The following is a 20,736-nucleotide window of genomic DNA, read 5'->3' on the forward strand; positions in this document are numbered from 1 at the left end:
TGTGACCGGACAGCTATAGTACAAACTTTATCTTCTTTTCTCGACTTTTCATTTTTATGATTTCTTTGAATTGGCGTACACGAATGAAAAAAAAACTAATGAACCTTTTGAAATGAATCATAGCTTGTTCCCTTCAGTATTAAATTCTCTTCTATTTGAACTAACAAAATAGATTAAAAAAAATTTTATACCAAGTTGAAGTGAATTTTTTTTTTTATAGAAAGGCATTTTTTTCTTTAAAACCTCCAAAAAGTTGAAATTTTGGAATTTCTCTCAGTTTTCTCACTTCATCTAAAATAAAAAATCATGATAATTAGAAATCCATTTGAATTTTTTGCTTTAAATAATAATTACGAGCTGTATCTTGTACGCCAGTTGGAAACTCCACCGTTGCAGCGCTCTACTAATTTCTATGTTAAACATTTTTTTCAACTTATTTTAACCAGTACAAAAATTTTTTATACTTTTTAAATGTTCATTAAAAGATAGAAAAAACTTTGAGATGCAATTTTTAGACCTCATAAACCAGGCTCCCCCCTTAACTGTTTTATCTCGTTAGCTTTCAGCGTCCATAGTTCACAGCCATATGTAAGCACAAGTCGCATCAGTGCTTTATACATTCTTAATTTTTGCTCACGCGATAATATTTTCGATCTGAGCAACTTTACATTAGCATTACATGCTTTGTTGGCTGCCCGTCAGTCTGTCTGTCATTGATTGCTACCGACATGACTTGGTTCGATGATAATGTAATGCCCAAGTAGGTGAACTCATTTACACATTGGAATGTGTATGTCCCACACTCCAGATCAATGGTTGCAATGTTTGATCCTGATCGGACCATATATTTAGTTTTTTCAGCATTGATTATCAGTAGTCCAGCTATGTAGAGGAGGAAAGAGCTTTTTGAGCGCAGTTTGCAGCTTTTTGCGTAGGCACACATTTGGAATGCTTTGTTGTATTTAGATGCTTCCATTCGGGTTTATAATATTTCGTTTAGTATTGCATGTAGCACCAGGTTAAATATCAGCGTTGAGAGGACATCTCCTTGTTTAACTCCTGAGGCGATAGAGAACGGTTCCGTACATTCTACTTGAACTATAACTTTTGCTGTCGTATTTGTAAGGGTCATAACACCGCGTTACACACATTCTGTCCTATGAACCAAATATAATTACTTTTTCGGAAAGGGGGTAAAAAATAAAAATACACGTGTGTCGGCGATTTTCATGTACACGTCACAATTTTTTTTTTTTTTTTTTGTATTTTATAACTTTAAACGAGCTATTCTTGTATGCATATCTGTATAGCCACACGATCTCAGGATTAGCTTAAGGGGGTCTTCTACCGTCGCGCCTTAATCTCGGGCCTATTTTTGGGAATTAATTACAAAGCAACCACTTGAGATAATGAAATCAGATTTTTTTTATTTAATTTGCACAAGTTTGCACTATTTAAAAATATATTTTTCAAATCGAATTCTTTGGTCCTGTGTCCTTGAACCGTCCTCGAGGTTGCCCTTGTAAAAATGTCCTAGGCGACTTTGTGGCACACGATCGACCATTTTACTTATCTGAAATCAAAAAAAATTTTTTTTTTATCATAAAGTGTAGCGTTGGCTATGTTTTCCCAGTGGCGATATTTTGAAATTTGTAAAAAATGCGTGATTTTAAAAAAAAAGTTTGAAAATTTCCTCTTTTTTTTACACTTTAGAGGCCCGCAAAATTAAACTAATCAAAAATTGAAAAAAGTGGTCTGGGAAAACATAGCGAGATGTTCACTGAATAACTGGAAAAAAGATGGAATGAATTCGACAAATATTTATAGTAGATGTGTGACCAGAAAGTTGAAAAAAGTCAACTTTCGGGAAAAGGCGTTTAAAGATAAAATTTGGTATAACACATGATTGCAGCATGCATGTATTCTCCCCGAAATGCTCATGAAGGAACATGTTTTTCATAAAACCCTCTTTATAGCATACTCTTAACATTAGTAGCTTTTAAAAAATCTAAAAAAAAAAAAATCGATTTTTTCAAACCGTGACGGTAGAAGACCCCCTTAACGGATTTGAATGAAATTGGGCACACAGATAGTGTATCATATTTCTAGACTTTTCACCTAGGTGTTGCCACTGACAATGTTTCACAGGGTTGCCACCTGTTCGAAATTAAAAAAAAATTGCATGAGATATGCCGATGTGCGTATCAAATGAAAGGTATTTCACTCCGCATTACAATAGAGATATAAAACCCCGAATTTTTTTATTAATTTTATTATATTAAAATTAAAAATTCTTACATTAAAAATTTTAATGCTTTTAAAGAAACTTAGCCCTTTTATTTTTGCGTTTGTAAGCATTTGTGTCAGTATCGCGACAAATAGACCAACAGTATTCGCCACGCAAATGCGTAATGTCTTGTCCTTTAAAGGGCTTTTCAATAGCCGCAATGTCCTGATGGAACCTTTCGCCATGTTCATCGCTACAAGCTCCTAAATCACCAGGGAAACAATCTAAATGATTGTGAAGGAAATGGATCTTTAGCGACATTAATATGCCCATTTCGCCATATGCCGAAATCATTTCTGCAACAATATTTTTATAATTGTCAGCTCGTTTGTTGCCAAGAAACTGCTCAATAACGGCAACTGTGCCTTTCCATGCACGTTGTTCGATAGCATTCAATTTTGATGAACATTCATAATTTGCAACAATTTTTTTTATCTGCAGACCACTGAAAACACCATAAATTATACACATCATTAAAAAAATAAAGTTACTAAAAGTCTTCGTAAAAAAAATACCTGCATGAATCTTTGCGCCGCTCAGTTTCGGAAAAATATTGCGCAAACTTGCAATCGCTTCGCCCTCACGATCCAGTTTTTTTAACAAAACTTGATACCACACCGAGCTTAATGTGTAGTGATGGCAAAATGATTTGAGATAGCTGCACTAATGGTAGATTTTTTATACTTTCTACGCCTACTTTGTAGCATGTTCGCGGCTTCCACTTAAATTCAGTGGAATGCTGATCTCTTTTGCGACCTTCCCATGTACACAAAAAGCACTGGTGGGTTGGAAATCCACGCTTAACACCCATGAGTAATCCGACCACTTTTAGATCGCAGCATATTTTCCAATTATGCTCTTGGTAGTTTATCAAGTGAATATTAATTCCATGCCTTCGTATGTTTCTTTGAGGTTGGTGGCATAAGCGATCGGGACAGCTGGATGTTTATTACCGATATGAAGCAGCACTACTTTAAGGCTGTTGACCGATGCATCGATGAAAAGTCGCCACTCCTCTGAAATATACAACAATAAGCCAGGTTTTTTCCCCGATCTTCGTGCAATTTAAAAAATTCGTCATATGGAATACTGCTACGTCGATCACGAGCTACTGTTTTCGTAATATTTTAAAAAATTTTACTTGGTGCGAATAAGCCACAAACGTAACAAAAGTTATTTCGAGTCGGGCACTGCATTTTTCGTAAGATGAAATATACAGAAAGACGTTTTCGCGCAACAGAACTTAAAACAATTGTCAAAGTATACGTCTCCTAGTAGCGCAACTGTCAGATGATCGGAACTTCCGAAACTGTAACAAACACACAAACGACACAGAGTGCGTTGTATGAAACAATAAATTAAAGGTTAATAAGTTGTTTAAAAAATTGGAGTCCCTTCAAGTTATGCCGAAAATTTAGAAAAAAATTTTTTTTTGAGAAAAAAAAATTCAAGAAAATCTGAGAATTGATAAAATTTTTTTTTTAATTTTACATAATAAAAACCTTTCCACGAGCCTGCCTGCAGAAATTAAGCGCGATTGGATCACGGAAAAAGGGTTAAAAATTGATCCAAAGTTTTTCACACAGGCGGACTACGAGCTCTATATTTTATACATAAAAAAAAATTCTCACGTGTACATGAAAATCGCCGATAGACGTGATTTTTATTTTTTCTCCCCTTTCCGAAAAAGTATATTTGGTTCATAGGACACAAAAAAAAGTTCGTTTTTGTAACGCAGTGTAATAACAAGTTCAATAAGCTTTGTTGGTATGCCTATGCTATCAAATGCCTGCTGAAAATCGATAGATAGACAGTGAATAGCAATGTCGTATTCACATAGTTTTTCAAAGGCTTGCATTACTATGAAGCCCTGGTCGATCGATAACCAGTTGGCTCTAAAGCCTGCTTGGTAATCATCTAGTATTTCTTCAGCGTTGGCTCAGCCTTAAATATCGTATATTTGTGGAGACCTTGTACCCTGAGTTCCGTAGCGATATGCCTCTGTAATTTAGATAGTTTGCTTCATCGCATTTTTTATTGGAACAATAATGTTTTTTAACCATTCTGTAGGTAAGATGTTGGTTTCCCATATTTTTATTATTAGGTTTTGCAGATATTTTGCCAACTCTATTCCACCATATTTTAGTAATTCAGTCGGTACCCAGTCATCGCCACTACTTTTATAATAAACATTGCGAGGGTCAATATCGTTGATTGTTGTTTCCTATCCGAGGCTGTGTAGAGTTCGTGACAATTATTTTTTAAACTTATATTAGGGCGTCAACCTAATGACCAGCCCCTTTCTTTGAAACTAGTGCTTCAATGGAGGTATCCAGTTTTTCCGCATCCGGTTAACAGTATTACCACTTGAAGGCGAAGAGAAGAGTTTGGTCTTGCGATCCACCAACATGTTACACGTTGCATTCCTTTAAATGTAGCTTTAGTTTTGGAATATTTTCTTTCATTCCTGCTTACATTCATCTAAATAAATCAAGGCGCATTCATTAGGGGTGGTGGTACTAGACCAACAACAATATTTTGTACATTTGATTGTCACGGCAAAGTACTGGCAAAGTAGAAATGAATTCGCCTTGTTTCCTTCTGTGCTGACAGCCACAAAACAAATCAGCTGATTTACCAACACCACCTTTAATTGATTCGCCTTGAAAAAGTAGATTTACTACGTTGAAAAAACTTTAGGAAATGAAATTAAAACTATGTGAAATATTTCTAAATGTTTGTAAATAATATAAAATAGATAATCGAAGAGCAAATCTTGGGCTTGTTTTGTTTTTCTTGTTTTTTTTTTTGAGAAATTTTTATTTTTCGCGAATTTCAATTATTCGCGTTTTTATTGTGAAAATATTTCGTTTTACAAAAATAATAATTTTTTCATACATACAAATGCATACATATTTATACATTTAAGAAAAAGTTGGTCAAAACTAAGAGAATGCGAGATTATTCATACTAACTTATAAAAGAAGAAATAAGTTAAGTGAATTAAAAAGTGAAGTTTTAGAAAATTATTAAGAACCTCCAAGAAACTTAATATTATTTTAACTCAGTCAGAAGAATTAAAATATGGCAATAAAGAAAAGTTATGGTCCATCGGTTTAAAAGATGCCAAAAGTTTCAATAGCTCTGAAAAATTAGGGATCGGATATTTAGCCGTATTTTACTTTCATTTGAAAATTAATTATTTGCATCCGAATTTTTGTTGGAATCTTATTATGTGTGCATTATATTATTAGAACAACATTATTGGCCAACTTTCACATACGAGGGTGGGGTAAAAAGTTTCCGGTCTTATGCAGAAGTGACGCCACCAGCTTTAATTTTTTACTGCCATACTAAAAGACTATCTCTGACTAGCTTGCGTAGCAATTTTCAGGCCAATTGTGATGCGTTATTAAGGAGAGACACTGATTGCTTATGTGAATAATTGAAAATCCAAGAAACGTGTGTTAGGCAACACTTCAATTTTTAAGACCTCACACTACTTCAAGTAAAAGTAGTAATGGATTTCACACTGAAATAGTCTTCTCCATCCTATGCAGCTATTAAATACAAGGAGGCGCAAAATTAATCATCTAATTCTGTTTTTAAAAAAACTTTTTTACTAAATTAAATAAAGAATTTTGAAAGATGGAAATCTTTACTTTCACCTTTATGCGTTCCATTGCTTGTCTGTTTGTATATTGGAGCTGTCTGACGGCATTTGCAAAAATTATAAATGATCGAAAAAATCTAAAAAAAATTAAGGTGAGTGATACTGTGATATTAACTGAATATCGGATATATTTTATAACAACATTTGTACTTAGAAAACCCCCGTGACAGTAGGGTGTCGTACTTTCTAACACTCAATCCAAAATTGCATTGAAAATCCGATGCGTCGTTCATTGCGATGGCTAAAATCAAATAATTGAAGTTCGAGTAGCTCGCACAACCAGTTTTAGTACAAGGTGACGAAAATTTGCTTCATAACCTCGAAAATGGCAAATGAATCGAAAAAATTATAGACAACGAGGAAATCAGCAATACCGCATTTACGTATTTTGAGCAACTTGTTACATCACACCCTACAAAATAATATTACTGTAATCGAACACCGTCATAAAAAATGTATTACGCTCGATTGAAAATAAAATCTGAAAAAGTCCAAAAAAATGTTTTCCGTTATCAAACCGGAAACTTTTCAGCCCACCCTCGTATATCAGTATGCTTTTATATTGTATAGAAAGTTGATTGAAGCAACATAAGGTAAATGATGACTTCTTGCATTGATATTGAGAACTCAAACCTGTCTGACTTTCAGTTTTAACATTTTTTACGGCTTTCCTCTTTATTGGAATAGTTCACTGCCTCTTCAAATATTCGTATTTTTTACCACTAATTAATATTTTTTCCGTCTCACATTCTTTCTAGTTAATGTGAATTGCTCATCTTAATAAATCTCTATTCTACTTCACACAATAATCCTTTCTTTGCTGCCTTATAACCGCCTCCAGCTTGAGGCAACGCTCACGCAGACTACCATTTTCTTTCTGCAGCAAGTCAATGGTGGCATCCTTTTTCTCAATCGCTTGCTGCACCCTTTGGAGGGAAAAAGTATAAACAAAATTCTTTTTAATGCATTTTTCTTCAATTTCTTACCTTTTATGTATCTTTTGTATCTCATTGTCACGCTCTGATTTGATAGCCGACACCTCGCTCTGCACTTCATTGCGTAAATTATCACGAAGTTGATCGCGTTCGGCCAGAAAATCGTTGCACATCTGGAGAATAAAGGCGAAAAAGGTTTGGCAATCAAATGAAAAAAAATTATGAAAAATGTATAAAAAATATTTATAGAAAAATTCATGAAAAAAAATTTATAAAACCAAATTTATAAAAAAACATCAAAAAAAATTAACAAAAAATTTATAAAAAAAACATCAAAAAATTAACAAAAAATGTTTAACAAAAATATCAAAAAAAAAATTGTATAACATTTTTTTTAAATTTATTAAAAATATTTATGAAAAATTTAATAAAACAATTTATAAAAAATATTTTGGAAAAAATTCATAAAAAAATATTTATGGAAAACTGCATGAAAAAATTTATCAAACAATAAATTTTCGAAAAAGTCATGAAAGAATATATATGTACATATATGATTAAACTTTACTGGCGTTGATAAACAAAATATTTGCGCTTTCAATGCCATTGGCTTCCGGAAGGTACTACTGTGAATCATGGGAAGTGTTTGATGGCAAGAGAGTATTTATGAAAAAACTCATGAAAAAAATTTACAAAAAAATGTATGAAAAAAATTTATAAAAAAATTTATAAAAAAATGTATGAAAAAAATTTATAAAAAAATTCATGGAAAAATGTATAAAAAATACTCATATTTACGAAAGCATTCGTGACGAAAATTTACAAAAAACAAACTTTGAAAAATCTTTATGAAAAAATTTATAAAAAATTGTATAAAAAAATTCATGACAAAAATCTATGCAAATATTCATAAAAAATGTATAAACAATACTCGTATTTACGAAAAAACTCATGACGAAAATTTTGAAAAAAATTTGAAAAATCTTTATGAAAAAATTTATAAAAAATTGTACAAAAACAACTTTATTGAAAAAATTATAAAACGTATTTATGAAAAAATTCATGAAAAATTTATCAAAAAATATGTTTACAAATACTTAAAAAAAACATAAAAATCTTTATGCATTTAAAAAATGTATCAAAAAAATTATAAAAAAAGCATGAAAAAAATGTATAAAATAAATTTATTAAAAAATTCATGAACACAATTTATGAAAATATTCAAAAAACAAAATTTGAAAAATCTTTATGAAAAAATTTATAAAAAATTGTATAAAAAAATTCATGACAAAAATGTATTAACGAAAAATTCTGAAAAAACTTTATTTTAAAAATTAAAAAAAAAATTATTAAAAAAAAATATAAAAAATATTAATGAAAAATTCATGAAAAAAAAAATGCATGGAAAAACTTTATCAAAAACAAAAATTATAAAAAATGCATGAAAAAAATGTATAAAAAAATGTATGAAAAAATGTATCGAAAAATAAAATTATGAAAAAATGCATGGAAAAACTTTATGAAAAAGAAAAATTATAAAAAATGCATGAAAAAAGTGTATAAAAAAATGTATGAAAAAATGTATCGAAAAATAAAATTATGAAAAAATGCATGGAAAAACTTTATCAAAAACAAAAATTGTAAAAAATGCATGAAAAAAATGTATACAAATTTATGAAAAAAATTCAAGAAAAAAATGTATAAAAAATATTTATGAAAAAATTCTGAAAAAAAAAATTGTTTTAAAAATGAAAAAAAAAAATGTATAAAAGATTATAATAAAGAAGTCATGAAAAAATGTAGCGAAAAAGAAACTTATAAAAAAAATTTATGAAATTGGTTGTTCCGTTTAATTATCTCCATGTATTCGCTTCTATTGACTACCTAGTCTAATATAGCAGTCTAGTATTGGCTAATCTAGTCACCTCCACTAAAATTTTCTGACAAATATCATATTTTCGTAGAATATTTTAGTCCTCTAATATCCTAATAAAAGCGACTCTTTCAACTTTTCTTACTAAAGTGGTCAAATTGACCCGTAAAAAGCGAAGTGATAGGGTTAAAAATTTCCACAAAAATAATACTCTTGAAATTCTACTGCAAAATATTGACAATAATGTTTATATCAGAAATCGACTTATAATACTTTTCCACGCAATATAAAGGCTTCTATGACCAAAATTTTATAGCTTTGACACATTAGAATATAAAAGGAATTGTGACGTGTTGAACCATAAGTTTGTTCTAAAAAAATTTGCTACTCAGAATGTACTTGCAGCATTACTTGATCACCTTTCTGTTCAATCAAAAAATATAAATTTTTTGTGCTGTCTACCTACTAGTCTTATCTGGACAGGTTCTACAATTTCCAAGTGTATTTCATTGAAGTTTTCTAGCAACTGCAGAACAGGAACAACTTATTACCCAGCGCGTGTTCTTAGTGCTATATGCTAGTCACCTGGCTTTCTGATTAAGTGAATTCCAAACTATCTTTATGCAAAACATCTGTCTCTTCTATGTATTACCAAACTCCTTGTACATAAACATAAGTGAAGCGGTGGCAATGTCCAATATGCGCAACCACGCCGGAATGTCATTTTCCAATTAATCATCTATTGTGGCTTAGCTATAAAAGAGACGGATGCTTTGAATGAATGCGTTTTGGAATTTTATACATTGTTTGAAAACTGTTGATATGTATGTGCATCTGTATATCAACGCTTTGCTTTTGATGGGACCATATGAAATAAATGAATGCGTGTATGGAGTTTGTTTGAATTTGAGGGAGTAGTTTCTGGGTTGCATACTCGTACATATCCATATGTCTGTATATTTATTTATGGTCGCTTCTTAACATATCAATGACAAAGACCTCAAGCCTGATTCGAGCGAAGGCGGGGCAGACGTACAAGAAGTGGTCCGCCGTCTCATCCTCCTCTCCACATGCTGGGCAGAGTGCACTGTCTGAGATGCCCATATTTTCCATGTGCTTTGCCCGTAGAAAGTGACCCGTCATCTGTCCAACCAGCCTCCTACAGTCCCCTCTGCTTAGTGGCAGTCGGTCGGACATGACAGTTAACATCAGTTTTGTCCATCTGCAGCTTCTCTCAGCCTGCCAAGCTCGCTTGTGGGTTAGAGTAACCCGTTTGCTCACTGTGGCTTTGATACCTACAGAAGGGAGTGGAAGAACAGGCTGGGACCGAGCTTTGGAAGGCTACAACTTAACTCAAGAAATGAAGAGATATGCAGTTCTCGTCGCTAAGCTTTGCCGTAAATTGGAAGCGTCAGGCGCAAAAACACGAGGAACCTTCTGACACTGTCCGATCTGCAGGATTGATTCAACAAGTGCGAACGTTCATTGCCAAGAACCCTTCAAAATCAAAGGGGGCCCTTGCGATGAAGCATAATGTTTCTGAGGGTCTTATCCGTCCAGTTGTCCATAAAGATATCCATTGTAAATTCCTCGTTATTTGTAGAAGACAGTTTATGTCGGAGCAATCACGAGCACACCGAGTTATCTAGTCGAAACTTCTTCTAAATAAACTTAAACGCCTTGAAGCGCCTGAGACTTTATAGTTTTCTCTAACGAAATGTTAACCAAGACTAAAATACCAACCGCAGAAATGAGAGATGGCTATGTTCCAATTCTATAAAGGTTCCTGTTGTCATGCTCACGAAGTTTCCAGCCACTGTTACAGTTTTGAGTGTTGCGAGCTGCAAAGGACATTTCATACCACCACACTTCTCTACTCAAGGTTTTCGAGTGAATTTTGCTGCATATATCGAGGTTCTAGAGACAGTAGTGAAAGCCGGGATGATTAGTTACCGCAGTGATAGCCAATACATCTTTCAGCAAGACTCTGCCCCTTCACTGAAAGCGATGGCGACACAAAGCGGATGGCTGAAAACTTCCATGAACTTATGGTCGTCTTACTCCCCAGACCTTAATTCAGTTGAGCATGAAACCAGTAAACATCCTTATAACACCATTTCTTCTCTGAAGGCCTGAATTAATACCGTTATGGTCAATATAAATAAGGAACCGGAACGTGGAGGTTCTTGCAGCTAATGGAAATTTCCTTCCCACGTGCATTATTCTATTTTTTACCTAAATCTCTTCTTCAGTTTCTCCCCCACAACTCACCTTTTTGCTGTGCTCCAACTCCATTTTCAACTGCTTTATCTCCGCTTCTGAGTTCCGCACTTGTGCATCCGCTTCCGCTAAAGAGCTCCGTGTCTCTGTGAACTTCTCACGCAGCAAATGCTCAGCATTTTCAACCACCTCCAAGTCCTTTTCGTACTTCTCCTTCAAACGACTGTAAAAAGGATATTAGCTACCAAGCTTAACACCTTACGATTCGCACTCACTTCAATTTCGTCTCATGTTCGTCGGCATTCTTTAGTGCCTCCGCATCCATACGACTGACGATGGCATCTATTTGTCGATCGCGCTCGGCGCGATAATGTTGCCTGATTGCATTCTCTTTTTCCGCTTGCGCCATCTTGCACTCATTCGCATAGTCCCGTTTCCACAGCTCAAAGTCGGCTTCGTATTGCTTTTCGATTGTATTGATGCGATTCTGAAAGAAACAATGATGTATTAGCAAAAATTATTACTATTCCACAATAGACACGACTGCCAACCTGATACTTTTCGTCTTGCTTGAACATTTTCTCCTGCAATTCGACAACCGTTTGCTCCAGCTCCATTTCCTTCTCGCGCTGCAGCTCTTGCCGACGTACCTGAAAATCGGCATCCTTTGCTTTCAACTCATTTTGAAGGCGTGCGCGCTCGACGTTGAATTCTTCTACAAGTGTTTGACGCTGCTCATCGAAACATTTGCGCTCCTCCTCCAATTGGCGCTCGAATCTGATAAAAGGGAAGGTAGTTAACGACTCTAAATGACTTATGGGATTTAAAGATTTTACCTCTCGCGTATAGCTAAACGTTCCTTTTCTATAATCGCCTCACGATCTTGTGCGCACGACTCACGTATGGAGCTTTCAATCTGCTCATGTTTGACTCGCGCCTCCTCGAGCGAATCCAACAGCTGTAGTTGATGCGCCTGCTTTAGTTCGGTTATTACACGTTGATGATTGCATGTCATTTTATTGATTTCCATTTCAAGACCTTTGACTGTCAGTTCCTGCGTGAGAAGTGTTCAAGGGATCACAAAAATATACTTTGCTGAATCAATCATTCAAAATACTTTAATTTTCTTGGTGTTTTCGCGCACCCAGCGCTCACGTCTGATCTTCTCGCCTGCCAACGTAATTTCTTTAACTCGCTCCACCTCCGCTTCCAACTTGTGTTCCCATGCCTGATTTTGACTTTCCAAGCGACGTGTGAGCGCAGCAACTTTCTCACAAAGCGAGCCTTTATCTTTCAGCAGCTGTGAAGGATGGCAGAAGACAGTCATTCCAAAAAAATTCAATCAACTCACCACGAACTCACTTGCTCTATGAAGCCTTGATGCCTCTTCACAATCGCCTCGTAATGCTTCTTCTGTTCACGCATACGATTCGCCGCATTCGCCTTCTCGGTACGTATGCTCTTCTGCTTCTCAGTGCGCACTTTCATCACGTGCTCTTTGGAGAGGTAAACGGCGTTGGCCAGCTCGTTGGCACGCAAGCTGAGCGCAATTACACGACGTGCGAGCTGATGATTAGGCAGCATAAGTAAATCGGCTAGCCTGATGAGAGTGATAGCGAGAAAAGCAAAGAGGAAATATAGTAATAGACTAGTAATAGAAACTTTTAGCTGAATCGCGGAAGTATTTACTTAGGCACATCCTCGGCTATATCGGGTTCTACAACGAATTCGATCTCAGAGCGATTAGATTCCGGTATAGAGCGACGCGTCTCGAGCAGAGTGCGATCACAGCTGTCTTCCACATTATCTAAGTAAGTCAGAATGTCTCTAAATAATAAGACGAGGCATATTAGTATAAAGAGTTGCTTCGCATCAAAACTCGAGCCACCATCAGAGAATTTGAACTCGAAATTTGAAGTCTTGTAAGCGCAAACTTACTTATATTTATCCGGTGACTTAGACGAATCGGCAGTCAGCTCGCTACGCGTCGAGGGTAAAGCTACAGTATCCGGCTGCGCATTTAGTTTGAGCTCCAATTCATTTGCAGCTCTTTCCGCGTAATTATCTAAAATTAACACATAGACTACTTCCGTTGTACAAAATTGCTCTACACAAGCTCACCTTTCTTTTTGTCCTCATCTATCTCTTTAATCACCGATACGATTTCGTCGTATGTGGATTCCCCATCTGATTTCGTAGATACTTGTGACGTACTATCTGCGTGTTCTTCGCCGTCATGCTCCCCCAATACGTCTGCATCTTGGCCGACGACTTCTAACCCATCAGTTGTTAGCTTCTCGAAATCCGCATCCAGCGACTTGTGTTTTTCTAACGGTTTACGCTCGTGCATACTCTCGCCATGCATAGACATCCAGCTATCCACCTTGTCGAGATTGAACGCTGTCAGATTGGAGTCCTCACGCAAACTTCCGAAACTCGTAGCTTTTTTTAACTTGACGTTGCCATTCAATTTGTTCTTCGCCGGCTGATTGTTTGTGGTTGGAGTTGCTGGTTTCTTACCGTTAACTGGCAATTGTTTCTCACCCGAGTTCGGGCGATTGTTCTCCTTTTTCTTGGACATGAGTGGTGTGGTCGCCGCTACTTTTAGGTAGTTATTGATAACCGTTTCACTTGTGCCAGCATAGGAACTCTGTATCTTCAAATTGTTCTCCAAGTTGTTATCCATCTTGTTGAGCTCGTTGGAAGTGCTGCTTACTAAATTCTTCTTTGTGGTACTTTTGAAATTCGTTAACGGTTTTGTTTCGGATAAATTATTCGGTTTATCGGAATAAACATTGGATTTAGTTGGCGAAACGTACTTATCCAAGTAAGTTGGCAACTCTAGTGTATTATTCGAGTTATCAAAGTTGCCAAACTTAGCTTTGTCGTCTTCAAGTATTTGCTTAACGACTGAGTTCTCCAACTGATCACCGACCACACTTTTATAATCACGTATCACTTTAAGTTCCTCCATGGGCGCACTTCGCTTCTGAGCACCATCACTTGAAGTGAAATCCAGTTTATCTTCCACATCCGTTAGACTCGATCTCCTCAATATGCCCTCAGCACTAAATTTGCAAGTGGGCATGTCACAAGCGCACTTAGTCTCCGCGCCACCGTCTAGTGTACTGCTCGCTGTCGACGAACTGCGCGTGCTGCACGAGCAATTCTCCGATGGACACTTTGGATATTCATAAGTTTCAGCCAATATGCCGTCACCATTGGCGGGCGCGCCGAAATGCACTGACTTTTTTGCGCCTGCCGAGGTTGGCAGCTCACTAGAGGCGATTGTTGGCGCTGGAAACTCTGGTTTGTTGCTGAAACTGGCTGAAGTTGGCAGTGTCACGGGCCCTGGTGCAGAAATAGCTGCCTCAACTTGGCGCCGGGCGGGAGCCGTGGTAAGTTCGCAAGGCTTTTGTTTGTCATTTTCACAGTCGCTGAGACTGAGATCCGGCTCATACGATGTGCTGGTGTTGGGTTTGCAAAAGGACACGCGTCCCGGAAGATCAGGTTTGGTCTGCTTTTGCTGTATTTGCGTATGTATGGATGCAGTGTTTGGCTGCCAATAGTCGGAGGCGCGCAATGATGTAGTCGAGGCAGTGGAACCAGCTGATTTTGCGCATGAAAAGCTGGAGGCGGAAGTGGCACTGGACAGGCGTGAAGTTGAGGCACTGTTTGGAAGGATATCGAGTTAATCGAGGAACAAAATAAGTTAAACTAGGGCGAAAGAGTTTTAATTTATGCGAGGTTAAATTAGACTTTATATACTCGCTCCAAAATCAGCGATCGTTTAACTAACACTGCGCATCACGCCTTGTGGACGTTATAACTGCCTTAGTTCTAAGACTTTAGACTTAAGGTTCCACAGCATCACCAAAGCTTCAAAGCTTATTCTGCAAAAACTCACCTCATACTAAATCTACTATTCTCCCCACTCGCTTGTTGTTGTTTTCTCAATGCCTCACTCTCCACGCTGCTGCCACCCGCAGACTCGGTGCGCGTTCGCTTGCTGCAGTCGTAATACGATGGCGAGGTCTTTCTGGCGCTGTTCTGCTCGGATTGTGTTTCCGGTGAGGAGACACTACCACGACACAACCAGGAACGCTTAATCGGCTCGTCAATCAATAGTTTCAGCAAACTTGAAGAAGAGATCGAATGGTAGCGCTTCTAAAATGAACACAAAGCAGGTGTTTTTTTTTTTGTTTTTTTGTTTTGTAAAGATGACGTAATCGAGCAGCCAACTTACATTCTTGTCAAACTTGTGGGCCAAGTACTCGCCACCGCGGCCACAATACTGACCAAAATTGCTGGTTGAATTGCGCCCAACACCACCAACACCGCCAGCTCTAGCGCTAGCACCAGCACCAAACTGGCTAGGCTCAGCCGATTGTGGACGATTTAGAAACGGTGAGGAGCGACTGCGTTTCGCGAAGAATTGGGCCGAACGCGGACGTGCACGTGCGGTACTGCCGTTGTGGTTGTTATTATTGGCACTTGGATGGTACAAATTTGTTTGTGAGTTATATTTGGGTCGCGGTTTCTGTCGCTCAACTAAATTTATCTACGAGCGTAAAAGAAATCAAATTTAACTTGGCGATTTTTTCCTTTGAAAAATATTAATACTTACCTGCGACCCTCGCAGGCATAAATCCATACTACACAGACCAAGTGCATGCAAAACTAGTTCGTTTTTCTCTATTTTCTCTTATTGAAATGAATGCACTTTTTTAAACACTTTTTAAACGTACAATTTTTGATAGTAAAATGAAAATTTTCATCCATTTTTTTTTTCTTAAATGTCAGCCTTTGACTGGCGCTGACAAACAACATCTCCTACGTTTGACTACTAAAACGCGTCTGAGCGTGCCACCAGCAGGTGTGCTACGCTTTGTTTTGGCCATATCACTAGTTGGTTAGTAACTCGCCTGAGTCTCCCTTGTTGACTAGCCCTATCAACCCCTGCCCAAACAAACCGGCATATTTTCCTTTGTTAGTACTTGATTTTGTTTTTGTTTCGCATATGTAAATGGGTATGTATGTTTGTAGGTTTCGACTCTGCGCACGTGTTGGCCGCAGTTGGTCAGCGCGAATATGGTAAATAGGATTCTTCTACCAACAACCACCCTTCTCTACGGCGCTTTTTCACACACACACACACACGCACATCTTCCAATTGCCTTGTTTTCATGCAAACCTACCCCATTAACGTGGGTCGCGTAGTTGTCCGTTGAGTTTTTGTGGAACTGTGTATTACGCGCGGAATATCTGTGATTACATATAATAGCAAGCTAAGTGGACTTAAGAAAGAGTTGCGTATTGTGTGCTGCCTTCTAGAAAGGATATTTACTAAATATTTAGAGGAAATCCCTAACTTCCTAAGAACGTTTTGTTTTTAGTCCATTCCGGTGATATTAATATAAAGATCTTGCTAGTCCATTTCTGACACCACACTTTCACTGCAATTCTGAACTCCATGCTAGTTAGCTTTTGAGAGAGGAAGAAGTAGAAGCACTGCCAGTTCGGAATTAGTCTAAGTAGTCTAAGAAACTTCATCAATATTTCATACATAATAGTTTTTGGAAGTTCCAGGGCATCCGGCCAGGAGCTGATTGCGAACTCATATTGCTCACCCGACCACCTCGACATCGTGACCAAATAACCCGCACTAATAACGAAGTGGTCCTCTTTGTGCTCATACCTTTAGCTCACTTTTAATTTAAAGCCCTGCCACCGGACACCCTGTACCTCAGCAAAAAGCAAATTGTCAAAAAATCAAAGGCATTTTTGAGCCACTTCAAACTTATTTTTATTATTTACTGCGCTGAAATTTAATTCCCCATAAAACTGCATACCTCAAAATTTTCTAAATATTCTGCTTAAAAATCTTATAAAGGGTGGTTAAATTTTAAGGGCCGATGTTGAATGTGAGCCACACCTAAACGTCAAGCTTGTTTATGCATTTTATTTGACATTTTTCAATTTCAGACTAACTCAATTTGAACCATGGAAAGACACATACATAATCGAGCAACGCGTTAAAGTTTTTCAGGCTTATTATGAAAACGGGCGTTCAAATCAAAATGCATATCGAGCACTTTGTGAAGAAAATCATCTTCAGTGATGAGGCACATTTTCACCTCAGTGGATTCGTCAATAAGCAGAATTGCCGCATTTGGGCGAATGATAATCCAAGAGTGATTGCCGAAAAACCAATGAACCCACAAAGAGTGACTGTTTGGTGCGGTTTATGGGCCGGCGGCATCATTGGACCGTATTTTTTCCAAAATGAGGCCGGTCAGGCAGTTACTGTGAATAGTGTTCGCTATCGTGAGATGATAACGAACTTTTTATGGCCCGAATTGGAAGATATGAATGTGGACGATATGTGGTTTCAACAGGACGGTGCCACTTGTCACACAGTTAACGAAACAATGACTCTTTTGCGCGAAAAATTTGATGACCGAATAATCTCACGGCGCGACGATGTCAATTGGCCGCCAAGATCATGTGATTTGACACCGTTGGACTTCTTTCTTTGAGGTTATTTGAAAAAAAGGTGTACGTCGATAAGCCAGCAACAATTCAAGAGTTAAAGGATGAGATAATTCGGCACATTAACGGCATAGAACCTCAATTATGCCTCAGTGTCATCGAAAATTTGGACCATCGGATGGAGGTGTGCCGCCAAGGCCACGGCGGCCATTTGGCCGATATTTTGTTCCATACGTAATTCAGCTATATCAATATTATCATAATAAAGAGAAATGGTAATAATTTCCTAAAAAAATTGTATTTTATTTAAAATCAACACCGGCCCTCAAAACTTAACCACCCTATATATTTTTTGTTTTTTGCATTTTTTATAAAATTACGCTTACGATACGATGCTTTATTTCAAACGCGTTTTTCTCGAAACGACTTTTTTTTTGATACGGTGGCAACGATTTCTCGAAGACTAATGAACCGAATATAATTTTCTTTTTTCAAATTTTTTTTTTTATCGCATTGGCTATCGTTGTACGTAGCCAATTTTCAAAATTTTGAAAATATTTAACTATTTTTTGGGGCTATTGAAAATAAAAAAATGGTGAAAAACACACATCGAAATTCAAATCACCACCATTTTGTTAAAAAACAAAAAAAAAACGGCTACGTACAACGATAGCCACTATTGTGTAGATTAATAATATAAAATTTTTGGTTTTTTGATTTCAGATGATTACTCATTGCTCTTTCGCTGCCACCAGATTGCCAATTTTCAATATTTTTTAATAAAAATTTACATCAACATAGTTTAAGGGGAGAGGGAGCCTGCTTTAGAGGCTTCAAAAAATCGTTTCTTTGTTTTGCATAAATGTCTTCCCAAACTATCCAAGAATGTGTCCTCAAAATTTCAGAAGCAAATTCAAAATATTTTCGGAGTTACAGAAGAAATTGTGAGCAAGCGTCGAACAGGTATACGAGCGGCCGGATCACTTGAAGTGCGATTTCTGGGTTTTTTTATTTTTACGATTTTTCCTAATTGGCGGGAAAGATAGGGAAAAAGTTAGACGTCCTATCGAAATGAGATAACATTGATTGTATTCGGAATTAAATTCTCTTCTAGTTGAACCTAAAAAACCTTAAGAAAGTTATGATGAATCCACTTTTTAAACAATCTAAAATGAATTTGTTTTTCCAAAAAAATGATTTTTTTTTTTAATTAGCGAAAAATTGTTGAACTCCTCACTTTTTGTTTAATTTTCTTGGTGTAACTAGAAGCTATACTACACTAAAATAAAAAAATTTTTGGGTTTTTGGTTTCAAATGAAAATTGCGACCTGCATCTTTTCCGCCGCCCAACACATGCACACTGGAGGCGCCTCGGCAAAATGCTTGTACCAGGCATAATATGACATATATTTTAATGAAAAAATTTGAGAACACTGTTGATATATATAACAATAAAACCTGAAAGTTTCGATTCAATCGAATATTGCTTTCCTTCCAAAAAACATCCACGAAAAAATCGAATTTTTTAAGCCTCTAAAGCAGGCTCCTTCCTTAATATTTACATACATAATAAATTGCCTTTTATCCGATACTCGAATAATCATTCCTACTTACAAAAAAAAATTCCCACAAATCGACTATTTTTTTACCCCCATAGTGGCGTTCCCCCCTAATATTAGGCAGTGCTGCCCTACGTATCGCTGAAAGGTTGCCTTCTCGTGCGAAGCAAAGCGCGAAATTTCAACAGCCCTAGCACGAACTAATCAAATTACATACCATACATACATTATGTGTATGGGTATGTATTAAATACACAGGTGCAATAGCGAAAAAAATTTCCGGTAGTCTGGATTAAAAAACGGTTATATTACATTAGCAAACTACTGTTATCTTAATTAGAAAAAAATACCGAGACTTGTGTATTATGAAAAAAAAAATCACCTTCACTAATGCAAATAAAATTTTAAAATGCGCCAAGTGATCAATCAAATGGTAAACAAAATGACCAAAAGCACAAAATATTAACTAGAAAATGGCAAAAATTGCAGAAATGGCAAAACTGCAATAAGCAGCCACAAACCAATGAATCGGTAAAGTCTTACAATTTAGTATACGCGAATGTATGGGTTTGCTTTAAAGTCTAATGACAGCTATAAACTTAAATATGAAAACACTTCATTTACACATACATACGCGGACATACATATGCATACGTAAGCATCTAAAGAAATATTATCTAACCTCGAACAATTGAAATTCGCTGATAAGGTCAACGCCGAATAAGTTTTTTTATAAAATACAATCGTATGTAGCCGCGTGTGTATGTGTGTATGTGCGTATATAAGCATCAGCATTCCATTGTATTTATTGTATTTCTTAAGTGGTGCAAATTGAGTATGGCTGATTAGCCGTTAAATGATAACGTGACTTTTCAAATGCTTTGGAATTATGGTACAGCCAAAATTAGAAACAAAAATATATATATTTTTTTTTAATTAGTCACAAATAAAATGTTTAACTGCTAAAATTATTTTTCCTGCAAGCAACAGAAAGAAATTTAGGCTGATAATTGACACATAAAAATGTCAAAACCTAATCAGCGAATTCTAAGGAATTACGGAATTAGCAAACATTTGAGTGAGCTACTTAAGGGGTTTGTCCATTGCAGCGGCAGAAAAACCACACTTTGGAATTTTTTTTCAGCGGAGCAATCAAATATCATAAATAAAAATTCTGAAGAAGTGTTGTGCATGCCACAATTTTTATAAATTTATTATCTTTTTTCCAACTAATATGAACGAAAAAGGCGCCTGCACAGCTTTTCTGCGATGAAGACGTTTTTGCAGGGCGCTCGACACAGTGTAACGTCGCCCTCTAAGCTATGGCCAAAAATAGTAAACGTGCTGCGATTTCGCTGAAACTTACTGCAATGCTTTAGTCTCACTTAGGAATGAAGAACTATGAAATATGGCGAAAATTGGCGTACTACAACGCCTACTCCTCCAGTGGGCGGAAATGTTAAACGTCATGGAGGTAGTCATGAAAAGACTGCAACGTCACGTGAAAGCGACCTGGGCGAAATCCCCGACGAAGTGCCAATCAAATGGCGAAAGAACTGAAAATATCTGACCGTAGCATACGCCGGAACCAGCATTAACACCGATAGCAATAGCAGCCTGGAAATCCAACGTAGAATTTCTCTTGCCAACAAGTGCTACTTTGGACTAAGTGGGAAACTGAGTAGGAAAGTCCTCTC

The 20,736-nt window shown here is 36.6% G+C and overlaps 1 protein-coding gene across 2 annotated transcripts; it reads right to left on the reverse strand.

The window, feature by feature from the left end:
• Positions 1-5,695: 5,695 nt before the first annotated feature.
• LOC129245660 (centrosomal protein of 131 kDa) lies at positions 5,696-15,736 on the reverse strand. 2 transcript variants are annotated; one of them, XR_008582422.1, is made up of 15 exons: positions 15,616-15,736; positions 15,235-15,549; positions 14,896-15,155; positions 13,110-14,659; positions 12,927-13,053; positions 12,678-12,815; positions 12,351-12,588; positions 12,106-12,288; positions 11,825-12,042; positions 11,540-11,765; positions 11,264-11,475; positions 11,040-11,211; positions 6,947-7,068; positions 6,279-6,886; positions 5,696-6,201 (listed from the first exon to the last, which is right to left on the reverse strand). XR_008582422.1 is itself a non-coding variant. In XM_054883972.1 (14 exons), the coding sequence occupies exons 1-14, from the start codon at positions 15,640-15,642 to the stop codon at positions 6,754-6,756; spliced, it is 3,921 nt and encodes a 1,306-aa protein (XP_054739947.1). In that variant the 5' UTR covers positions 15,643-15,736; the 3' UTR covers positions 5,696-6,753. The 2 variants fall into 2 exon arrangements, 1 of the variants encoding a protein (XP_054739947.1); XM_054883972.1 differs by having other exon boundaries at positions 5,696-6,886.
• Positions 15,737-20,736: the final 5,000 nt, after the last annotated feature.

Source organism: Anastrepha obliqua, chromosome 4 (assembly GCF_027943255.1).
Source record: "Anastrepha obliqua isolate idAnaObli1 chromosome 4, idAnaObli1_1.0, whole genome shotgun sequence".
NCBI lineage: Eukaryota > Metazoa > Arthropoda > Insecta > Diptera > Tephritidae > Anastrepha > Anastrepha obliqua.

Excerpts from the sequence above, each read along its gene's own strand:
- LOC129245660 (XM_054883972.1), bottom strand. The coding sequence starts at position 15,642 with ATGGATTTATGCCTGCGAGGGTCGCAG. Across the intron at positions 15,156-15,234 it reads CCCACAAGTTTGACAAGAAT|AAGCGCTACCATTCGATCTC; the intron begins GTAAGTTGGCTG and ends TGTTCATTTTAG. Across the intron at positions 11,476-11,539 it reads AGCAAGACGAAAAGTATCAG|AATCGCATCAATACAATCGA; the intron begins GTTGGCAGTCGT and ends TGTTTCTTTCAG.